Below are 22,846 nucleotides of genomic sequence, written 5' to 3'. Positions count from 1 at the left end.
GAATCACTTTGTTTGAACTAGAAATTGGCACAAATATATATCTTTTCTAGTGTATCTTTTAGCCCATCAGCATGCAAACTTATTTTTTCTCTTTCTTTTCCAAAACGGAGAATATGGGAGAATAAGACAACAAACAGCCTGCAAACAGAGCATTTGCTTTTCTCGCAAGCTGATACAACAACAGCGTGTAAACGAATTAGTTATCTCATTTCTCAAAGATAAAATGCCTCTCAAATGATACAGCAGCATCTAGACGAAATAGTCGTCTCATTTCTCACAAATGATCACGGTCACAAATTACAGAAGCTGAATTGTTCCAGCATCAAGTATCCTTTCGCTGACATTATCAGGTAGCGGTTGCAAACAAGGCTCCAGTACTACACTAATCACAGCACTGCGGCTCTGCATCAGAGCTGTGCCTGACCTACGCTGAGATCCAGGTGCACAGGGTCACGGCGACGTCTTCACCAGCCACAGACCAACGGAATGAAGAACCAATTTTCACTTCTTTGATGAGGTGCCGAACCCGCCAAAGCCCATCATAGCAGCAACATCAGGATCAATGTCCTCAGGTTCATTCTGGCCAGCCTGCTCTTTCTGAAACCAAATCATACCATGTCATTACAATTCTCAACAGCTCAATAAACTGACAGACTGCAAGTCAAGTCTCGTGTTCAATGGAAAACACGTACCTAGTAGAAACAGGAAATTACATACACATAGGCACACATAAAAGATTGTACTTATACCTTCTTTTCTTTCTTCTTTTCTCTGCGTTGACGCTTCTTCTCCTCCTCCTCTTGCTGCTGTTTCCATATTCTCTCATCCAAATCTGAAGAAAAGGCCAAGAAGCCAATTTTAAATTTCAGACAGCAATGTGGTAGACAATTCCGTGGACAATGAATAGAGAGGAGAAATGACATCCTAGATGATGTTTTCGCATTGCATCACCTTGTTCACTGAAGCTGGCTGGGTCCTTCCTCTTCTTAAGTGCCTCAAACCGTTTTTGAACCTGCGGGCAGAAAGAGTTACTAACATTGAAACATATGGAAGGTAACCACGCAAGCAGCTGTCCACTTGGCTTAGATAACTCGAAGATTTTCATTTTCAATTCGAGATGAGATGATAAACCAACGAAATAACCAGCGCATGATGAATAATGATTTTAATTATTAGATGGACTCGGGTCCAAAGGACAAGCTTCATTTTTTTACCTGTTCGAGTGATGCCCTTTCAACACGCATAGACATGCCCAATGCTCGCTGATCTGTCAAATGTTCAAACCATAAAACATGAAACTGATGATAGGCAAGTTTGCTAGACCAACTGAACTTAAAATAGAGTTTGCAGGTACTTACGCTTCTTGCCATTTATATGATCCAAATAGTTGGCTGAATCTTTAACAACACACTCACATACTGAACAGTAGTATCCAGCCTGCCAGAAAGTTGGTAAACTGAGAACAAGCTTTTGTGCGATAAACTGAGCATGAACAATATCTAGTTAATCATTAATATTTGCATCGTTCTCCAATCCAATGGCAAGCAAGATAAATTATGTAGCAATAGTATTGTTCTAAATATCATGCATTGGTATGTTAAAGAAGATCAAGCAAGTGATGAATCGGACACTAGTGAGTAATGACTGATTGTGGAAACATGAGACCAAAATCTAAAGAACAACACATACAACAGGTCTTCTGAATCAAGACCCCACAGAGTTCTCAAGTACTCCCTCTGTAAAGAAATATAAGAGCATTTAGATCACCAAAGTAGTGATCTAAACGCTCTTATATTTGTTTACGGAGGGAGTACAACGAACAAACAACAAGGAATCACATACTCTGGCAGAATGTCTATCAAGTAAGACAAACTGGAAATTTTAGTATTTTACAAACATTGCCATTTCTTATCTAAAATAACAAGCCCTGTGAGATTTTGGGACAAACCTGCTGACTCAAAGGTGCGATTGGGGTTACCACCTGAAAAGGAGGCAAAATAATATGGTTAGTAATACATTTACGTAATAGAGCGTCTATTTTATCTATACAGATTGTTTTATAGCGAACTAAAAAAACAGCTTATCGATGATAAATGAGTAAATGACCAAACCGAGCCACCTATACAAATAAAACATTCATACGTGGACTTAAGTTACTCATCTTTTGCAATGCTCATTCATACTTCTTCTTATCATGTGCTGGTAATATCAAACTGTTAATCATTGTCCTAGTCATGTGCTGGTAATATCAAACTGTTAATCATTGTCCTAGACTCCTAATACAGCACAACGGCAGTACTACTGAAAGGAGTTCTCCAGTAGAGTCAATCTAGCGACACCCTTACAGAACACTATAAAAGTCCGCTCTTCGTAAGGCCTTGGCTATTATATTCTTCTTATTTGGCTAACTCGAACTAGTGAATTTACCATTCGAGCCTGGTCTTTGACAGGGAACCATGTTTTCTTTTTCTTTTCGGAAAATGATAAAGAAACAATAATGGATCAACCACCGCAATGATTACATAAAGAACTGCAAGTTAGGTAGTCTCTTGCATAGCAGTTGAGAAGAGATAGGTAATGAAGAGAATTAATATATAGTGGATCGAGCTTTTCAATCTCGCACAATTTGCACCGGCCCAGAGTTCCTTTAAAGGAGCAGCAATCCTCATCCAGTGGAGTAGTGCAACAATTGATGGCCTCCGACTCCGATCGCCTTCGTGCCCTTAAGGCCTTCGACAACACCAAGGCCGGCGTCAAGGGCCTCGTCGACACGGGCGTCACCACCATCACCTCCATCTTCCACCACCCCCTCCCCCTCCACCATTTGCATGCAGATCATGAGCACCACTTTACCATCCCGGTCATCAGTCTCGCGGCTGCCATGGGTGCTACTACTACTACTACACCATCCGAGCGAGCTGAGCTGGTCACCGCGGTGAAGGTGGCTGCGGAGATGGTGGGCTTCTTCCAGGTGGTGAACCATGGCGTGCCCAAGGCGGCCATGTCAGAGATGCTTGCAGCGTTGCGGGGCTTTCACGAGGAGCCGGTGAAGGCCAAGGCGCCCTACTACAGCCGGGACTCTCGCCGGCGCGTGAGGTACCAGAGCAACTTCGACCTGTTCCGGTCGCCAGCGGCCAACTGGCACGACACCCTTTTCATGGAGACAGCGCCGGAGTCGACACCGTCCGAGGAGATACCGCCCGCGTGCAGGACCATAGCGCCCAAGTACATGAGGTTGGTGCAGCAGCTGGGCCGCACCCTGCTCGAGCTGTTGTCGAAGGCACTGGGCCTCCGCCGTGAGCACCTGGAGGAGGACGCTGCGTGCCTGGAGGGGCTCGCTAGCCACTACTACCCATCCTGCCCAGAGCCGCACCTGACGTTGGGCACTACCGCCCACTCCGACCCCTGCTTCCTGACCGTGGTCCTCCAGGACGCTGTGGGCGGCTTCCAGGTGCTCGTCGACGGACTACAGGAAGATGACAAGAAGATGTCGGATGTCGTCTGGGTGGACGTGCCGGCAGTGGCAGGCGTGCTGGTGGTGAACGTCGGGGACTTCCTGCAGCTCGTCTCCAACAGCAAGTTCAGGAGCGTGGAGCACCGCATGGTGGCCAAGAGTGTCAGGCCTCGCGTCTTCGTGGCCTGCTTCTTCCGGCGGCAGGGTGCGGCCACGTCCACAAGAGTGCTACAGCCAATTGTCACCAACGGCGAGGCGCGGTACAGGAGCACCACCATGGCGGAACTGGTCCGGCGCTACAGGGCCAAGGGCCTTGACAGCAACTCTCTGCTCCAGCACCTGAGGCTCTGAATCCATCCGACCAAAACTACAAGCTAGTTGCTCGCTCAGCACTCCAATCATAACCATGCTAGCAATGCAAGATGTTTGGATTGTGTTTGTGGTTCGAATTCAATATATATGTATCCAAGCAATGCAAGATGCAATTAATCCTTTTTGCTTTCCAAAGTGGACGTCATGGAATGATTGGACATCCAACACAAATGAAACAGGGAGCAGGATACTGACAAGGTCTCAGTTCAGCTTCCCCAAATTTACAAGAAAAGTCAGGGAACCCTCCCCGCTTTCATTTCAGCAGGTTCATTACAGGCCAAATTATATGTCACCAGAGAGCATGGATGCAGATGCAGTTGAACCTGAAACATGGCTGGCCTGTTGGTCTTTCCATGAATTGCAGAAAGCATCAAATTAAGACTAGCCATGGCAAGATTATAGTACATGCACAGAAACTGCATATATATTCTTGAGTACATTTTCTGTATTCTGACTATATATACAAGGGCGCATCTACTTGACTGGTAAGGTCGGATGAACAATGAAATGCCATGATGACATTTGTATCCTTTTTGGCCCTTGATCGACTAAAATTCAAATTTCATGAGGACAAGATAAACAAACATCATGAACATGGTAAACTGTACCATAATTAAAATGTTATGCAAATAAAGCATCCAATTCTTAACGAGCTTAGCTGAAGGGGGACTCGCTACTTTCTTTCAATATATATACTGGCATAGATGATTTTAAGTTAATTTAGTATGGTGTCTGTCTACAACTGCCAAACACAACAGTAAGCATATACGGCTGTTTGACAGACTCTGGGAAAATAGCAGCATAAAGAACACACAATGCCATGACATACTAAAACACCCAATACCCACAAATCAACATCCAATAATTCAAATCAAGCATAAACATGAAGTCTCAGATACTAGGTTGCAAATTAACCTAAATAAGGAACTTCAAAATGCACCACGCGAGGCATTACAGATATACATAAGAAGAAATCGAGGAATCACACCCAATTGGGTTCACAGGTTATACAACAATGACGAAACATGGAAAAACATAATAAGAAACATTATTTGAAACCTATATGATCTGACAAACCTGGGTTTTACCAAGACGAGACTCAAGATCAACTTCATAATCCCTATGCTTCAAAGGCTGTCTTTGCACAGGAGGGCCCCTGTCTGACGTTTGTAGAGGAAATAATTCAGTATTGCATGATCATAACAGTAAGGCTGCAGAATTAATAGAATTAATAACTTTAGACGGAGTGCATACCCTTGCCTCTCCGGGCTTCATCCTGCATAACCAAGGGACAAAGACAGAACAAATGTCAGCACTGTATTGAACAAGAGAGACATATGAATATGAATATGATTATGTTTACTTTTCAAAAAACAGTAGGAGATCGTGGAGGACCTTCTCATCCCGCTCTCTCTGTCGAGCTCGCTCCAAGTACTCCTCCTTATCAAATTTCCTACGGAAAGTGTTATCCACACCTGCAGGCTACGCATCATAACAAGCAGAAGATCAGCTCAAAATCCTCAAATGCACCACACTGGGTTCTCTACAGACAAAAAAAGAATTACGAGTAGGAGCAACTCACATTGCCAGACATCTTGCCCTGTCCACCGCCAAGCAGCTGCTACCTACGAATCATCACATGTACAAGAAACATAAGAAACAAAACAATAATCTAGAACGAAGAATTGTTGCCACATGACAACGGACAAAGCGAACAAAACATTCCCCTGCTCAACAACCATCAGAGAAGCTGCTCATGATGGCAGCGGGACTTGACTCATTGAAACAATATGCATCCTTGGGCTGAAAATTAACCAGCGCAGCAAACTATCCACAGAAGACTGCATTGTTTTCGACATAAAAAGAAGTATGGGACAGAGGTGCCGTTGATATGAAATTCGAACCACACATCAAATCAAAACAGATAGAGCATGGCATAACAACACAGCATGGTAGAATGTCCATCTTGTAATATTTAGCATTGCATGAAACTGAACCGAATGAACTGGACATCGAATTGAACCCTAATACGACGGGGCACGGCAGCATAAACAGCAGAGCGTTCCACCAATCAAACTAACCAAACGTCGAAGGATTAGTTAACCCTAGCCTCCATCAGGGACAAACGGATTATGAGGACGCTAGGAGATCAGAATGAAGGGAGCACGGAACTCACGGCGAGGGGATCCGACGGCAGGAGGAGGGGCGCCGAGGAGCGCTTGCCGCGGGCGCGGGGACTGGCGGGGAGGGAGGAGGCGGCAGGGGCGGTGTTACCAGCCCTTCCAAGTTGCAAGAGCCAGCCGAGGCGGCACCAACACGGGCCGGTGGCGGCGACGGCGACGGAGACGGCGACGGCGGGATCTCCGGGGAGCCGAGGACGGTGGTGGGAGGGAGAGCCGAAGCAACCAGATGTGGCCTGGGATGGATGGACCGAGAGGCTCGTGGTTGGGCTGGTCCAGATAAGGCAGGGGCCCAAGTTTGGTTTTCTCAAATCAAGCCTTGAGGCGGTAAAGTGGCCCGGATGCCCATGGTGTCAACGCCACGGACACCGGCGAGTGAGAGACGCCGGCCAGCGGGCGGCAGCAGCCTCAGAGCATCTCCAGCCGTTCGCCCCCCAGGGCGCTAAAAAAAAAGGTCTGAGGGTGAACCGGCGCTAATTCGGCCCCTGAGGGCGACCTAGCTCATAGTCATGCCCCCAGGCGCCGCCTCCAGAACGCGAAAAATTTGAACTTGGTCGTTCCTGCTCACAAAAGGCAGCGGGTCACGGCGTAGCAGGAGCGTCGGGGAGGAAGCGTAGGCGGGTGGCGAGTAGTTGTATGGAGGGTACTGCACGCCGGCGAAGGCGGGAGAGGGCGTGCGCTGGGCCGAGTATCCATGGGGGAAGGTGACGTTTGGGTTGAACCCACCGTGCGCGTCCCCGTCGGCGTAGCCCGGCGAGGGCGATCCCCATGGCTGCGGAGAGCCGACGCCTTGCTGGCCCCAGGGCGCGTACTGGGCGTGGCTTCCGGGTGGATTCATCATCCCCGCGCGAGTCGCCTCGGCCTCGGCTTGGTCCGCCGATGAGGCAGCCGCAGCCGCGCGCACCGCGTTGTCGCGGGCCTTCTTGGCGATGGCCTTGTTCTGCCGGTCGGCGGTGACAGCCTCCCGTCGCTGAACTTCCGTCCTCCACTCGGCGTTTGACATGCCTGGTGGCTTGGTCGGCAGCGCCCTCGGCTTCCTCTGCTTCGGCTGGGCGACGGAGGCGGTCGCGGTTGCCGCCGCGCGGGGGACGACGTACTTCTTCGGGGGCATGGCGGCCGGCTGGGAGGCGAGCGGGAGGGAGATTGGCGGGAGGAAGGAAGAGTATGGGAGGGAAGTGGGGGAAAAGCGGAAAAAAACGGCGGCAAGAGGCCCTCGACTCGCCGACAGGGCGGACCCACGCGCCCTTTTCGCTTGTGCCGGCGCCCCAGGCGCCCCCCAGGGCGCCGGGTTCGGCCTGGGTCCGTCGGCACCAGTTTCGACCCGAGCCGGCGAAAAACGAGCTTCTGAGGACGCGACTGGGCCGTTTTTTGGGCGCCGGCGCGACAAAAACGCCTGGGGAGGACCTATTGAGGGCGCGGCTAGAGATGCTCTCAGGTCTTCAAAGTTGATTTTATTTCATGGTCTTATTCTGATAGCAGGAAAACTAAATGAACTGACTGTTCATATACTCAAAATATGGTCCATTCTATGCATACAAGGTGCTATCTTAATATGGTCCATCTATATGTTTGAGCGACAAGTAATATGGATCGAAAGAAGTATTCAACATGAAGCTTGATGGGCAGCAGTTTATGCCTACATCAAGCAAATAAGTATGGATTGTAGATTTATTTGGTGACTTGACTTGTTGTTAGTTCACCAGTTGCTAAAAAGGAATATAATTATCCATATGTGTGTTTCCATCGTTTGTTTACCTTCGGAGACCTCATTTCTCTTTTCATTTGTGCATGTCCATATCATCCTCAGAACCGCCGGGAAATAGTGGCAACATAGCTGCAGCTGCCATTTCTAAATTCATATATTCCATAAACAGAGAATCAAATTACAGAGTATTGAACACAAAATTCATATCCAGATCTATGGCTACAGTTTTCCTTCACTGAAATTAGGTTCTTCCGGAGCAATTTCATCTAAAATATGCACACAGAGATAACACCGTCGTTCTCTTTTTCTACAGGAACACCAGGTTGCAACTCCAGCTTCATCGACGAGCTCACTCGCTGCTCTAGAAGGTGCTTGGGCTTGTTTCTCTGACCGATTTACTGCGACATCTCACATCGATCTTCACTGTCTCGTATACCTATTTTTCATTCTCTCATCAATTCCACATGTCTGCTAGTCCATTGCACGGTGCTAGATGGTCCCTGTTAAGTTAATCCAAGGTGCATCCCATCAGGACTATTATTTGACTTGTTGTATTAATTTATTTCAGATAGTTGACTCCAGGTTGAATCTCTCTGTCATTGAAACTTCATTAAGAAGACAGACAACAATAAAACTTTGCAAATGCGATCCTAGCTGTTCCAATATATTGCCATATTGGTTTTGTTTTATTCTTATTGCTTCATGTTGTTTGCTTTGTTTGAACTGCATTTTATAGCCAGGTTTTATGTGTTGCTTTTATTTTGTTTAGGCGAGTTCTAAACCATTAAAGCAGAAAACATATTGTTTACAAGAAGCACATAGTACTGTAGACTTATGTTCACCCATTATCCAGAACCTTGACCTAGAGTCCTCCTTCTACATATTTGGTCTTCTTGGAATCAAGCAATTACTAAGAAGCACATAACTGATTATTTCTTCTGCCTTATCTTCATTTCTTTTATGCACACTGGCTAAGGCTTAAATCTCTAGAAGATTCAGAGTCAGGTGCCACTTGAGACATACCCCCTTTGTAAACTAATATAAGAACGTTTAGATTACTAAAGTAGTGATTAAACGCTCTTACATTAGTTTACGGAGGGAGTATTATGCAAGTGCACGTCTGTTGTTAGCTTGTTATGAGTTTCAGTTTTCGAGTCTATGCAATTCTTAGTGTCCTACTTTGTATTGTTTAGTACTCCAATAATCTAAGGGGTGCCAAATTAAACCATTTTGTTTGTACGAAGGCTCACTGAAGCTTCTATAGGTTTTCTACTAATTTGATTTTTTCCTTCATTGCATTGCAAGGTTGCTACCAATGCTAATCCTTTCTTGGTACAGTTCAAGTTTGCCATCAAATTCTGAAAAAAGAAAAATAACCTCTAAACCAGGGGATTCGCTGAGAGGGAGTGTTATAAGTAAAAAAAATGACAACTTATTTTCTTCTTCGGTTTCAGTTATGAAGTAATGAACAAAAGAGTTTCAACTAGTTGTTCCAGTCTGTGCATGTACCTTTATGGCCAGTAGGCTTAATTCTTTCAGCTTGTAAGCTCTTTGCGTCTAGGTACAGAGTTTATAGTTAACTGAAAACAGATAACAGAGAGTCGCAAGTTCAGTTTTCGCTTATTGGAAGTTGGCGTTCTACGTTTGCTGCAATGCATTCTTATCAAGCCGTTCTTATCTAAGCGATTCTGTAGGTACATGTTGTTTCTTATATGCAGAGAAATATCCTTGAGAGAACAGAGAGGTAAAAAACACCAGATTATTTTATCAAATGAGGACATGGATGCCTTTACTGAGCTTTAGCTGAAGAGACAAAATATGATGCAATAGGATAGCTTCCACAAATTTAGAACCAAGATCCATTTGTCTGCCTTCATCTGCCTGACACGCTTTACTCAGGATATTGATGAGAGGCCTCCTGAATGGTCTAAGCTTCAAGAGTTAAAGATATTTAGTGTACTTTTTCTTCTGTTGATCTTGATTGAAGATATGTCTTACTTTATGCAGGTAAATCATCTGCATATGCATGGAACGGCACATACTGGCCTCAACCTGTACAGTATTCATGTAAGCCACATAGGCAAGCATATGAAAGTAGGCATCATTTCCTTCTAATCCTGTTTACTAGAGTGGTTGTGTTCTATCCTTGCAATCATGCTTAGTTACCAGTACATTTGTTCCATTTCATGTAATAAAAGTTAAACTTCTTTACCGGGAGTGTTAAAGATAGCATTCCCCTTTCATCGTGATCTTGCATAAGTGTGTGGTAATCATTGCACTTTAACAATGTATTTATTTCTTGATTTGATGAGACAGCGAGATCGTACTCATTCCAATTATGTAATGTAATTTTTCTTTCTATTACTATTGCTTGATGACAAAATATATGTCATCCTATGATGTACTTTTCTGGATCATGCATATGAATTCTAGCAGTATTTTTCAAAATCAAGCCTTCATTGTCCATGTTTAGTTTGTATCCTACTTACTAAGGCAGTCCCTGTTTTAACAATATACAGACCTGGGAGTATTGTAATGCTAAGGATTTAGCTTATCTTTTCTTTTTTCCATAGATGCTGCAGAAGTACGGTTGATACATGAGTATTATGAACTAGTATCAGCATCCGTGAGGCTCTTCAAGTCTGCTTTGATATTAAACAAAATTGTACTCCCATAGTGCCCTATATACAAGATACATGGATTGTTGGAATTAAAAATCACAGCCTCAATTACTTTTGAGGCATAATAGTGTTGTCTATTTTTTATATCTGTCCACTTTTAAGATACTTATTTCCTATGTCGATAATGTTAATCTGTTCATATATCACTATGTATTAACATGCTATCTAAGTATCTATTTCTTTATCAGTCTTTAAACAAATCTTATGTTTATGGTTTGAATACTTGGTTTGCTCTCACCCTTTGTGCCATTGGCGCAAGGGGTCATCTAATTGTTCTTAAGATCCCCAAATCCAACGTTTAACAAATAGCTTTTGCTCGCCGCCAGGACAGCCTTGCTTCTTCTTTGCGTGACACCTCCCGTGGCACAAACTACGAAAAAAACAACGCAAGAGATTCGCTCCAAGAGGAATGACGAGTGCACCGGCAAGAGGGGGAGGAAGACCAAGTGATATGACCATGTAGAAGTACTTGCTTTATGTGAGCTGAATGAGAAATTGTTAGCTAGGTTGAGCTACTTGTTATCGTTGAATTGCTAAACTATTTGTTATCTTGGACATGTAAACCTATTTGCTATGTTTGATATGTTGAACTATCCTTTTTATCGGTGTGTGATGCATATTATGATGTGTGATATCCTAATATTTTGATTCACAAACTATATTATTGTGGTGAAATTTTTTAATTGAAATTATCAAGTTTTGGAGGAAAGGAACTAAAATTCAAAGGGGACACATACCAGGGTCTCCGGCGGTAGGGTTGCACACCTACCGTAAAATATAACCCACTTCCGAGAACAATACAGATTTCCCCTCTTCGACACCTATTGCTGAGGTAGCTGGAGGTAGGGTACTACAGGCTACCGCCGGGCACTCTGGCGGTAGGGTTGCATACCTGACTGCAAAAAAAAACAGTTTCTGGAACAGAACGACCTAGAGCTCGGGGTTTTGGGGGTGGGGGGTTTGAATCCTACCACCGGATACATTGGCGGTAGGGTACTTCAACCTGTTGTGGCCTTCTCTGATGGTAGGTGCACTCTAGCCACGTCAGCAACAACCGACGTCTATCAGCCTCTACTGTCAACCCTACCGCCAAGGGCCTCGGCGGTAGGCAGTGCAACCCTGGTGACATCGACCCCAGCAGTAGGAAAAGAGCCAGATCCTGAATTGTTTCCGAACCAGGGTCAGATCCTGCTGAACTTTGACCAAAGGGTCAAAACACCAAATTTGACCGCACATGAATGGGCAGATGGATCACTAACCACAATCGACACGTGGCCAACAAAAGAAACCCCCAACCGCCACGCCGCAAATTGCGTCTTCCAGGAAAACCCACGAAACCCACGACACTAGGCCACTTACATGATGACCTCACAAAACAGTGCAAGCCCAGGGGTGCAACTGGGTCAAAATCGTATGCCAAAGTTAGCAACGTTGTCCTCAATTGAATGCGGGCTCTTTAAATTTAGGGAGCATAGAAAAGACAGTTGCTGCAATTTAACGTGATTTACACTTTTAACGCTTAAGTGGTTACTTTCTTGCAATTGAATTTGTTTATACTTTGAACATTTATGCTCAAGTTCACGCACACATAATGAATTTTATAAGGGTGGAATTTCAGGAGGACGCCTTTCTAAAACTACATTGTGCCTATTGCATGCAAAGCCGACCTATGCAAATGTGATGTTTCTTTCAATTTACATAGTAATTTCTTAAGATCATCTCTATCCTTACAAGCAAGAAAGTCCCAAGCTATTTCTCCGTCCATAACATAACCCTCAGGTATCTTAGGCAATTCATATCTAGGAGAGCTAGGTCTAATAGGTGTTTCATGAAGGAAAAGCTCAAGAAAGATGAGGTTGTCGCACAGATGGACCGGGATGTCTCCTGTGAGCTAGCTCAATTGAGCATGGCATCTAGCTCCATGGTGTGCAGCTTCTCCAAAGCGTCCAATAGATGCAAGAAGAATGTGTGTTATGGCTGGGGAGAGGATTATGTTGGGGAACATTGCAGAAAACAAAAATTTTCCTACGGTTTCACCAAGATCCATCTAGGAGTTCATCTAGCAACGAGTGATCGGATTGCATCTACATATCTTTGTAGATCACGCGCAGAAGCGTTCAAAGAACGGGGATGAGGAAGGCATACTCGACGTGATCCAAATCACCGGAGATCCTAGCGCCGAACGGACGGCACCTCCGCGTTCAACACACGTACGGTCAGCGTAACGTCTCCTCCTTCTTGATCCAGCAAGGGGAAGGAGAGGTTGAGGAAGATAGCTCCAGCAGCAGCACGACGGCGTGGTGGTGATGGAGCTGCAGTACTCCGGCAAGGCTTCGCCAAGCTCTATGGAGGAGGATGTGTTGGAGAGGGAGAGGGAGGCACCAAAGGCGTGGTTTGAGAGGCCCTCCTTCCCCCACTATATATAGGGAGCCTAGGGGGGGGGGGGGCGCCGGCCCTAGGAGATGCAATCTCCTAGGGGGGCTGCGGCCAAGGGAGGAATCCCTCCTCCCCAAGGCACCTAGGAGGTGCCTTCCCCCTTTAGGACTCTTCCCTCCCTTATCTCTTGGCGCATGGGCCTCTTGGGGCTGGTGCCCTTGGCCCATATAGGCCAAGGCGCACACCCCTACAGCCCATGTGGCCCCCGGGGCAGGTGGCCCCACCCGGTGGACCCCCGGGACTCTTCCGGTGGTCCCGGTATAATACCGGTGACCCCGAAACTTGTCCCGACGGCCAAAATAGCACTTCCTATATATAATTCTTTACCTCCGGACCATTCCGGAACTCCTCGTGACGTCCGGGATCTCATCCGGGACTCTGAACAACATTCGGGTTACTGCATATACATATCCCTACAACCCTAGCGTCACCGAACCTTAAGTGTGTAGACCCTACGGGTTCGGGAGACATGTAGACATGACCGAGATTGCTCTCCGGTCAATAACCAACAGCGGGATCTGGATACCCATGTTGGCTCCCACATGCTCCTCGATGATCTCATCGGTTGAACCACGATGTCGAGGATTCAAGCAACCCCGTATACAATTCCCTTTGTCAATCGGTATGCTACTTGCCCGAGATTCGATCGTCGGTATCCCAATACCTTGTTCAATCTCGTTACCGGCAAGTCACTTTACTCGTACCGTAATGCACGATCCCGTGACCAGACACTTGGTCACTTTGAGCTCATAATGATGATGTATTACCGAGTGGGCCCAGTGATACCTCTCCGTCATACGGAGTGACAAATCCCAGTCTTGATCCGTGTCAACCCAACAGACACTTTCAGAGATACCCGTAGTATACCTTTATAGTCACCCAGTTACGTTGTGACGTTTGGTACACCCAAAGCACTCCTACGGTATCCGGGAGTTACACGATCTCATGGTCTAAGGAAAAGATACTTGACATTGGAAAACTCTAGCAAACGAACTATACGATCTTGTGCTATGTTTAGGAGTGGGTCTTATCCATCACATCATTCTCCTAATGATGTGATCTTGTTATCAATGACATCCTATGTCCATAGTCAGGAAACCATGACTATCTGTTGATCAACGAGCTAGTCAACTAGAGGCTTACTAGGGACATGTTGGTGTCTATTATTCACACATGTATTACGATTTCCGGATAACACAATTATAGCATGAATAAAGACAATTATCATGAACAAGGAAATATAATAATAATGCTTTTATTATTGCCTCTAGGGCATATTTCCAACAGTCTCCCACTTGCACTAGAGTCAATAATCTAGTTACATTGTGATGAATCGAACACCCATGGAATTCTGGTGTTGATCATGTTTTGCTCTAGGGAGAGGTTTAGTCAATGGATCTGCTACATTCAGGTCCGTATGTACTTTACAAATATCTATGTCTCCATCTTGAACATTTTCACGAATGGAGTTGAAGCGATGCTTGATGTGCCTGGTCTTCTTGTGAAACCTGGGCTCCTTGGCAAGTGCAATAGCTCCAGTGTTGTCACAGAAGAGTTTGATTGGCCCCGACGCATTGGGTATGACTCCTAGGTCGGTGATGAACTCCTTCACCCAAATTGCTTCATGTGCTGCCTCCAAGGCTGCCATGTACTCCGCTTCACATGTAGATCCCGCCACGACGCTCTGCTTGCAACTGCACCAGCTTACTGCCCCACCATTCAAAATATACACGTATCCGGTTTGTGACTTTGAGTCATCCAGATCTGTGTCGAAGCTAGCGTCGACGTAACCCTTTACAACAAGCTCTTCGTCACCTCCATAGATGAGAAACATTTCCTTAGTCCTTTTCAGGTACTTCAGGATATTCTTGACCGCTGTCCAGTGTTCCTTGCCGGGATTACTTTGGTACCTACCTACCAAACTTACGGCAAGGTTTACATCAGGTCTGGTACACAGCATGGCATACATAATAGAACCTATGGCTGAGGCATAGGGGATGACACTCATCTCTTCTATATCTTCTGCCGTGGTCGGACATTGAGCTGAGCTCAATTTCACACCTTGCAACACAGGCAAGAACCCCTTCTTAGACTGATCCATATTGAACTTCTTCAATATCTTATCAAGGTATGTGCTTTGTGAAAGACCTATGAGGCGTCTTGATCCATTTATTTTCTATGGCTCGCCGCTCAACAGGCAAGTCAGTCAAAGTCCATACTTCGTTTTCATACATGGATCCTATCTCGGATTTCATGGCTTTTAGCCATTTGTCGGAATCCGGGCCCGCCATCGCTTCTTCATAGTTCGAAGGTTCACCGTTGTCTAACAACATGATTTCCAAGACAGGGTTGCCGTACCACTCTGGTGCGGAACGTGTCCTTGTGGACCTACGAAGTTCAGTAGCAACTTGATCTGAAGTTTCATGATCATCATCATTAACTTCCTCTCTAGTCGGTGCAGGCACCTTAGGAACATTTTCTTGAGTTGCGCCATTTTCCGGTTCAAGAGGTAATACTTCATCAAGTTCTACTTTCCTCCCACTTACTTCTTTCAAGAGAAACTCCTTCTCTAGAAAGGATCCATTCTTGGCAACAAAGATCTTGCCTTCAGATCTGAGGTAGAAGGTATACCAAATAGTTTCTTTAGGGTATCCTATGAAGACGCATTTTTTCGACTTGGGTTCGAGCTTTTCAGGTTGAAGTTTCTTGACATAAGCATCGCATCCCCAAACTTTCAGAAACGACAGCTTATGTTTCTTCCCAAACCATAATTCATACGGTGTCGTCTCAACAGATTTCGACGGAGCCCTATTTAAAGTGAATGCGGCAGTCTCTAAAGCATACCCCCAAAAAGATAGCGGTAAATCGACAAGAGACATCATAGATCGCACCATATCTAATAGAGTGCGATTACGATGTTCGGACACACCATTACGCTGAGGTGTTCCAGGCGGCGTGAGCTGTGAAACTATTCCACATTTTCTTAAGTGTGTGCCAAACTCATGACTCAAGTATTCTCCTCCACGATCCGATCGCAGGAACTTGATTTTCCTGTCACGTTGATTCTCAACCTCACTCTAAAATTTCTTGAACTTTTCAAAAGTTTTAGACTTGTGTTTCATTAAGTAGACATACCCATATCTACTCAAGTCATCAGTGAGGGTGAGAACATAACGATAGCCACCGCGAGCCTCGACGCTCATTGGACCGCACACATCAGTATGTATGATTTTCAATAAGTTGGTTGCTCGCTCCATTGTTCCTGAGAACGGAGTCTTGGTCATTTTACCCATGAGGCATGGTTCGCACGTGTCAAATGATTCGTAATCAAGAGACTCTAAAAGTCCATCTGCATGGAGCTTCTTCATGCGTTTGACACCTATGTGACCAAGGCGGCAGTGCCACAAGTAGGTGGGACTATCATTATCAATCTTACATCTTTTGGTATTCACACTATGAATATGTGTAGCATTACGCTCGAGATTCATTAAGAATAAACCATTCACCATCGGAGCATGACCATAAAATATATCTCTCATATAAATAGAACAACCATTATTCTCGGATTTAAATGAGTAGCCATCTCGTATTAAACGAGATCCTGATACAATGTTCATGCTCAAACTTGGCACTAAATAACAATTATTGAGGTTCAAAACTAATCCCGTAGGTAAATGTAGAGGTAGCGTGCCGACGGCGATCACATCGACCTTGGAACCATTCCCGACGCGCATCGTCACCTCGTCCTTCGCCAGTCTCCGCTTAGTCCGCAGCTCCTGCTTTGAGTTACAAATGTGAGCAACTGCACCGGTATCAAATACCCAGGAGCTACTACGAGTACTGGTAAGGTACACATCAATTACATGTATATCACATATACCTTTCGTTTTGCCGGCCTTCTTGTCTGCTAAGTATTTGGGACAGTTCCGCTTTCAGTGACCACTTTCCTTGCAATAAAAGCACTCAGTCTCGGGCTTGGGTCCATTCTTTGGCTTCTTCCCAGCAGCTTGCTTGCCGGGCGCGGCAACTCCCTTGCCGTCCTTCTTGAAGGTTTTCTTACCCTTGCCTTTCTTGAACTTAGTGGTTTTATTCACCATCAACACTTGATGTTCCTCTTTGACTTCTACCTCTGCTGATTTCAGCATTGCAAATACTTCAGGAATGGTCTTTTCCATCCCCTGCATATTGAAGTTCATCACAAAGCTCTTGTAGCTCGGTGGAAGCGACTGAAGGATTCTGTCAATGACCGCGTCATTCGGGAGATTAACTCCCAGCTGAGTAAAGCGGTTATGTAACCCAGACATTGTGAGTATGTGCTCACTGACAGAACTATTTTCCTCCATCTTACAGCTGAAGAATTTGTCGGAGACTTCATATCTCTCGACCCGGGCATGAGCTTGGAAAATCATTTTCAGCTCTTCGAACATCTCATATGCTTCGTGTCTCTCAAAACGCTTTTGGAGCCCCGGCTCTAAGCTGTAAAGCATGCCGCACTGAACGAGGGAGTAGTCATCGGTACGTGCCTGCCAAGCGTTCATAACGTCTTGTTCTGCAGGGAGAACAGGTGCGTCACCCAGCGGTGCTTGTAGGATATAATCTTTCTTGGCAGCTATGAGGATGATCCTCAGGTTCCGGACCCAGTCCGTGTAGTTGCTGCCATCGTCTTTCAGCTTGGTTTTCTCTAGGAACGCGTTGAAGTTGAGGACTACGTTGGCCATTTGATCTACAAGACATATTGTAAAGATTTTAGACTAAGTTCATGATAATTAAGTTCATCTAATCAAATTATTCAATGAACTCCCACTTAGATAGACATCCCTCCTGTAATCTAAGTATAACATGATCCGAGTTAACTAGGCCGTGTCCGATCATCACGTGAGACGGACTAGTCAACATCGGTGAACATCTTCATGTTGATCGTTTCTTCTATACGACTCATGCTCAACCTTTTGGTCTTCTGTGTTTCGAGGCCATGTCTGTACATGCTAGGCTCGTCAAGTCAACCTAACTGTTTGCATGTGTAAATCTGTCTTACACCCGTTGTATGTGAACGTTGGAATCTATCACACCCGATCATCACGTGGTGCTTCGAAACAACAAACTGTCGCAACGGTGCACAGTTAGGGGGAACACTTTCTTGAAATTATTATGAGGGATCATCTTATTTACGTCGTTCTAAGCAAACAAGATGTATAAAACATGATAAACATCACATGCAATTAAATAATAACAGTGACATGATATGGCCAATATCACATAGCTCCTTTGATCTCCATCTTGGGGCTCCATGATCATCTTGTCACCGGCATGACACCATGATCTCCATCATCGTGTCTCCATCATCATGTCTCCATGAAGTTGCTCGCCAACTATTACTTCTACTACTACGGCTAACGCGTTTAGCAATAAAGTAAAGTAATTTACATAGCGTTTCTCAATGACACGCAGGTCATACAAAAATAAAGACAACTCCTATGGCTCCTGCCGGTTGTCATACTCATCGACATGCAAGTCGTGATTCCTATTACAATAGCATGAACATTTCATACATCACATATATTTCATTCATCATTCATCACAACTTTGGCCATATCATATCACAAAGCACTTGCTGCAAAAACAAGTTAGACGTCCTCTAATTGTTGTTGCAAGTTTTACGTGGCTGAAAAAGGGCTCTAGCAAGAACGTTTTTTTACCTACGTTAAAGCCACAACGTGATTTGTCAACTTCTATTTACCCTTCATAAGGACCCTTTTCATCGAATCCGCTCCAACTAAAGTGGGAGAGACAGACACCCGCCAGCCACCTTATGCAACTTGTGCATGTTAGTCGGTGGAACCGGTCTCACGTAAGCGTACGTGTAAGGTTGGTCCGGGCCGCTTCATCCCACAATACCGTTGAAGCAAGATAAGACTAGTAGCGGCAAGAAAGTTGACAACATCAACGCCCACAAAAAATTATGTTCTACTCGTGCAAGAGAACTACGCATAGACCTAGCTCATGATGCCACTATTGGGGAACGTTGCAGAAAACAAAAATTTTCCTACGGTTTCACCAAGATCCATCTAGGAGTTCATCTAGCAACGAGTGATCGGATTGCATCTACATACCTTTGTAGATCACGCGCGGAAGCGTTCAAAGAACGGGGATGAGGAAGGCGTACTCGACGTGATCCAAATCACCGGAGATCCTAGCGCCGAATGGACGGCACCTCCGCGTTCAACACACGTACGGTCAGCGTAACGTCTCCTCCTTCTTGATCCAGCAAGGGGGAAGGAGAGGTTGAGGAAGATGGCTCCAGCAGCAGCACGACGGCGTGGTGGTGATGGAGCTGCAGTACTCTGGCAGGGCTTCGCCAAGCTCTATGGAGGAGGAGGATGTGTTGGAGAGGGAGAGGGAGGCACCAAAGGCGTGGTTTGAGAGGCCCTCCTCCCCCCACTATATATAGGGAGCCTAGGGGGGGCGGCCCTAGGAGATGCAATCTCCTAGGGGGGCGGCGGCCAAGGGAGGAATCCCTCCTCCCCAAGGCACCTAGGAGGTGCCTTCCCCCTTTAGGACTCTTTCCTCCCTTATCTCTTGGCGCATGGGCCTCTTGGGGCTGGTGCCCTTGGCCCATATAGGCCAAGGCGCACACCTCTACATCCCATGTGGCCCCCCGGGGCAGGTGGCCCCACCCGGTGGACCCCCGGGACCCTTCCGGTGGTCCCCGTACAATACCGGTGACCCCGAAACTTGTCCCGACGGCCGAAATAGCACTTCCTATATATAATTCTTTACCTCCGGACCATTCCGGAACTCCTCGTGACGTCCGGGATCTCATCCGGGACTCCGAACAACATTTGGGTTACTGCATATACATATCCCTACAGCCCTAGCATCACCGAACCTTAAGTGTGTAGACCCTACGGGTTCGGGAGACATGTAGACATGACCGAGATCGCTCTCCGGTCAATAACCAACAGCGGGATCTGGATACCCATGTTGGCTCCCACATGCTCCTCGATGATCTCATCGGATGAACCACGATGTCGAGGATTCAAGCAACCCCGTATACAATTCCCTTTGTCAATCGGTATGCTACTTGCCCGAGATTCGATCGTCGGTATCCCAATACCTTGTTCAATCTCGTTACCGGCAAGTCACTTTACTCGTACCGTAATGCATGATCCCGTGACCAGACACTTGGTCACTTTGAGCTCATAATGATGATGTATTACCGAGTGGGCCCAGTGATACCTCTCCGTCATACGGAGTGACAAATCCCAGTCTTGATACGTGTCAACCCAACAGACACTTTCGGAGATACCCGTAGTATACCTTTATAGTCACCCAGTTACGTTGTGACATTTGGTACACCCAAAGCACTCCTACGGTATCCGGGAGTTACACGATCTCATGGTCTAAGGAAAAGATACTTGACATTGGAAAACTCTAGCAAACGAACTATACGATCTTGTGCTATGTTTAGGATTGAGTCTTGTCCATCACATCATTCTCCTAATGATGTGATCTCGTTATCAATGACATCCTATGTTCATAGTCAGGAAACCATGACTATCTGTTGATCAACGAGCTAGTCAACTAGAGGCTTACTAGGGACATGTTGGTGTCTATTATTCACACATGTATTACGATTTCCGGATAACACAATTATAGCATGAATAAAGACAATTATCATGAACAAGGAAATATAATAATAATGCTTTTATTATTGCCTTTAGGGCATATTTCCAACAGATTACCACTACTACACACTGTTCGGCCCATCCGCAAGAAGGAGCGCCTAGTCTGAGTGAAGAACAAAACAGATGATTAAAACCCAGGTGCTATGATGCCAACCTAACTAGAGGTTCCATTGATCATTCATGTTTGCTTGTTTGCAGCATTTACTTGCAATGATCATGTGAACTCTGAGTGTGTTGTATTGTATATCTGTTTTTACATACAGGGAATTGGATTTGGTTGTTTTGGCAAGAATTCCAGCTTGGGAGAAAATCCATGTTTGTCAATTGTCATTTGAAAGCTATAGACTTATCAATCCATTTCGAGACAGAGAACTTACGATCAACCATCACACGTAAATTGCTGACATATTTGCTCACACAACCGTCGCAAGTAAATTGCAGACACGTTTTGGCATTTGGCCACACAGTAAAGCAAAAAAAATAATATTTTTGTGACATTACTTACAAGTGGTCTCTGAAAATAACCAAAATGTCATTAACATTTATCCCTCCTCTCAACCTCTTTGTTCTATTTCCGTCCTCCCGTCTCTGTTTCTCCTTCCTGTCTCTATCTACAGCTCTCACTGCTCCATCTCTATCTACTGCCCTTCAAGTACTGTGGATAGTGGATAAATACTGAGAGATGAACTGGCCCCTAATTAGCTCTGAATTATTGTCACGTCACACGCAAAGTTGGGCCAACGAAAAGAACAGGCACATAACATGAACTTACTAACGACTCCCTGTATGAGAAACCAAATATCAAACTGGGCAGGGAAGGTGGTTAATATCATCAGTGGTATAGAGGTAACTCTACTCCATCCCCCAGAAGCCCGAATGGCATTTGTTTTTTCTTTTGCAATCAATACAAAAAACTATCACATGATATGTTAATCAAAGCGATATTATTTTGAGGTCAAGTGTTCAATCCAACATACTAAAAAGGAGTAAAGAACAAGTTAGTTCTCACCGCTCAGTCTATATCTACAGCTCTGAATTACTGTGGATAGTGAACAGATCATGGGACATGAACCGGTGCCCTAATTAGCTCTGGATTATTATGAAACATCACACAGGGACATTGGGGCGACCAAAAAGAACAGTCACATAGCACGAACTGATGCTAATGCAAGCATGACTGCAGCCTATAACATAAATCAATGATCCTTGAGTAAATATGCATATGCAAGCTACCCAAGATCATCTCGAGATGCAAGAATATATGCTCACATCTGTCAGAGATACTTGCCTATGAGAAATCAAATGTCAAACTGGGCAGGGAAGGTAGATAATACCATCAGTGACATATAGGCAACCACTACAGGGTCCAGAAGCTCAAATACGGTTAGGTTTTTCTTTGGCAATCAATACAAAAAATATCACATGATGCATTTATGTACTGCAGAATGCTGAAGCTTAACTGCATAAGCATATGGTTTTGCCTTTTCCAAGCTAGTTGAAATCTACCAAATGAACTAGATTTTACCTTTATGTAGAAGCCAGGAAGATCACTGATAATTGTAAAGCAGAAAAAACAGATTTAGTACATGTTCATTTCTACTACATTGCTAGCAAGGCAAAAGAAATCATTTATGTGTCAAAGCAAATTTAGAACATGTTCCCAACACAAGGAATGAATCGGGTGGGATCAAAGGTGCCGCGAGTATCAAAGCCTTAACAGCAGACACACCCAGTCAGAGAACAGGACAAATTCTAATTTCAACGAACAAATAATCTAAGAAACTACTCCTGTGCTGCTGTGCTTAACCATATGAAAGGGCATGTATTCTTAGGTTGCAGTCATTACCAGTTTGGTTGATACCATCCAGTGCTTTATGATTTACGTATCGTTTTTCTTCCAGAAATGCACAGAAGAAGCACTTCAAATGGATAAATAGACGTGCACGCTATCTATTTTCAAAGCTCTTCATGGAAGTGCAAGCATTGCAGCAGTTAATGATTGAACAACTTCATGGCTTATTAGACATCCAGGAAGATAACTATATGGCTCAATCCTCTATAGCACCATGCTCCCTAATTTTTAAGGCCTCACATTCAATTGAGGTCTCCAATTTAAAATTGGGTCACTTGATTTTCACTGTGTCAACAATTTCTCAAGGAGTTCTCTAATGCAATTCTTTTAATTTACTATGCTCCTTAATTTTGAAGCTCTCCCGTTCGATTAAGATATTCAATTTTAGAATTGGTTCACATTTTGACTGGATCAACGATTTCTCAAATCAAACGGCAGCAACCGGAATATAAATACGTATCAATCCCGAGCAACCTCTCAT

The 22,846-nt window shown here is 45.0% G+C and overlaps 2 protein-coding genes across 2 annotated transcripts; one reads left to right on the top strand and one right to left on the bottom strand.

Moving 5' to 3' along the window:
* Window positions 1–188: 188 nt before the first annotated feature.
* LOC119287635 (zinc finger matrin-type protein 2-like) lies at window positions 189–6,268 on the bottom strand. The gene is made up of 11 exons (XM_037567214.1): window positions 6,003–6,268; window positions 5,409–5,451; window positions 5,222–5,308; window positions 5,081–5,102; window positions 4,904–4,986; window positions 1,949–1,981; window positions 1,359–1,437; window positions 1,215–1,267; window positions 952–1,012; window positions 750–832; window positions 189–597 (listed from the first exon to the last, which is right to left on the bottom strand). The coding sequence occupies exons 2-11, from the start codon at window positions 5,418–5,420 to the stop codon at window positions 502–504; spliced, it is 609 nt and encodes a 202-aa protein (XP_037423111.1). The 5' UTR covers window positions 5,421–5,451; window positions 6,003–6,268; the 3' UTR covers window positions 189–501.
* Window positions 2,366–3,805, top strand: LOC119287634 (1-aminocyclopropane-1-carboxylate oxidase homolog 1-like). Its single transcript, XM_037567213.1, has one exon. The coding sequence runs from the start codon at window positions 2,693–2,695 to the stop codon at window positions 3,803–3,805; it is 1,113 nt and encodes a 370-aa protein (XP_037423110.1). The 5' UTR covers window positions 2,366–2,692.
* Window positions 6,269–22,846: the final 16,578 nt, after the last annotated feature.

Source organism: Triticum dicoccoides, chromosome 4A, assembly GCF_002162155.2.
Source record: "Triticum dicoccoides isolate Atlit2015 ecotype Zavitan chromosome 4A, WEW_v2.0, whole genome shotgun sequence".
Lineage (NCBI taxonomy): Eukaryota > Viridiplantae > Streptophyta > Magnoliopsida > Poales > Poaceae > Triticum > Triticum dicoccoides.
Note: the sequence above shows the minus strand (reverse complement) of the source record. Positions and strands in the feature narration are given on the sequence as shown.

What these genes read in the sequence shown, in the direction of transcription:
- LOC119287635 (XM_037567214.1), bottom strand. An exon ending in TCATATAAATGGCAAGAAGC is followed by an intron (nt 1,268 to 1,358) that starts GTAAGTACCTGC and finishes AACATTTGACAG; the next exon opens with ATCAGCGAGCATTGGGCATG. An exon ending in AGCCAGCTTCAGTGAACAAG is followed by an intron (nt 833 to 951) that starts GTGATGCAATGC and finishes CCTTTTCTTCAG; the next exon opens with ATTTGGATGAGAGAATATGG.
- LOC119287634 (XM_037567213.1), top strand. Translation starts at nt 2,693, where the DNA reads ATGGCCTCCGACTCCGATCGCCTTCGTGCCCTTAAGGCCTTCGACAAC.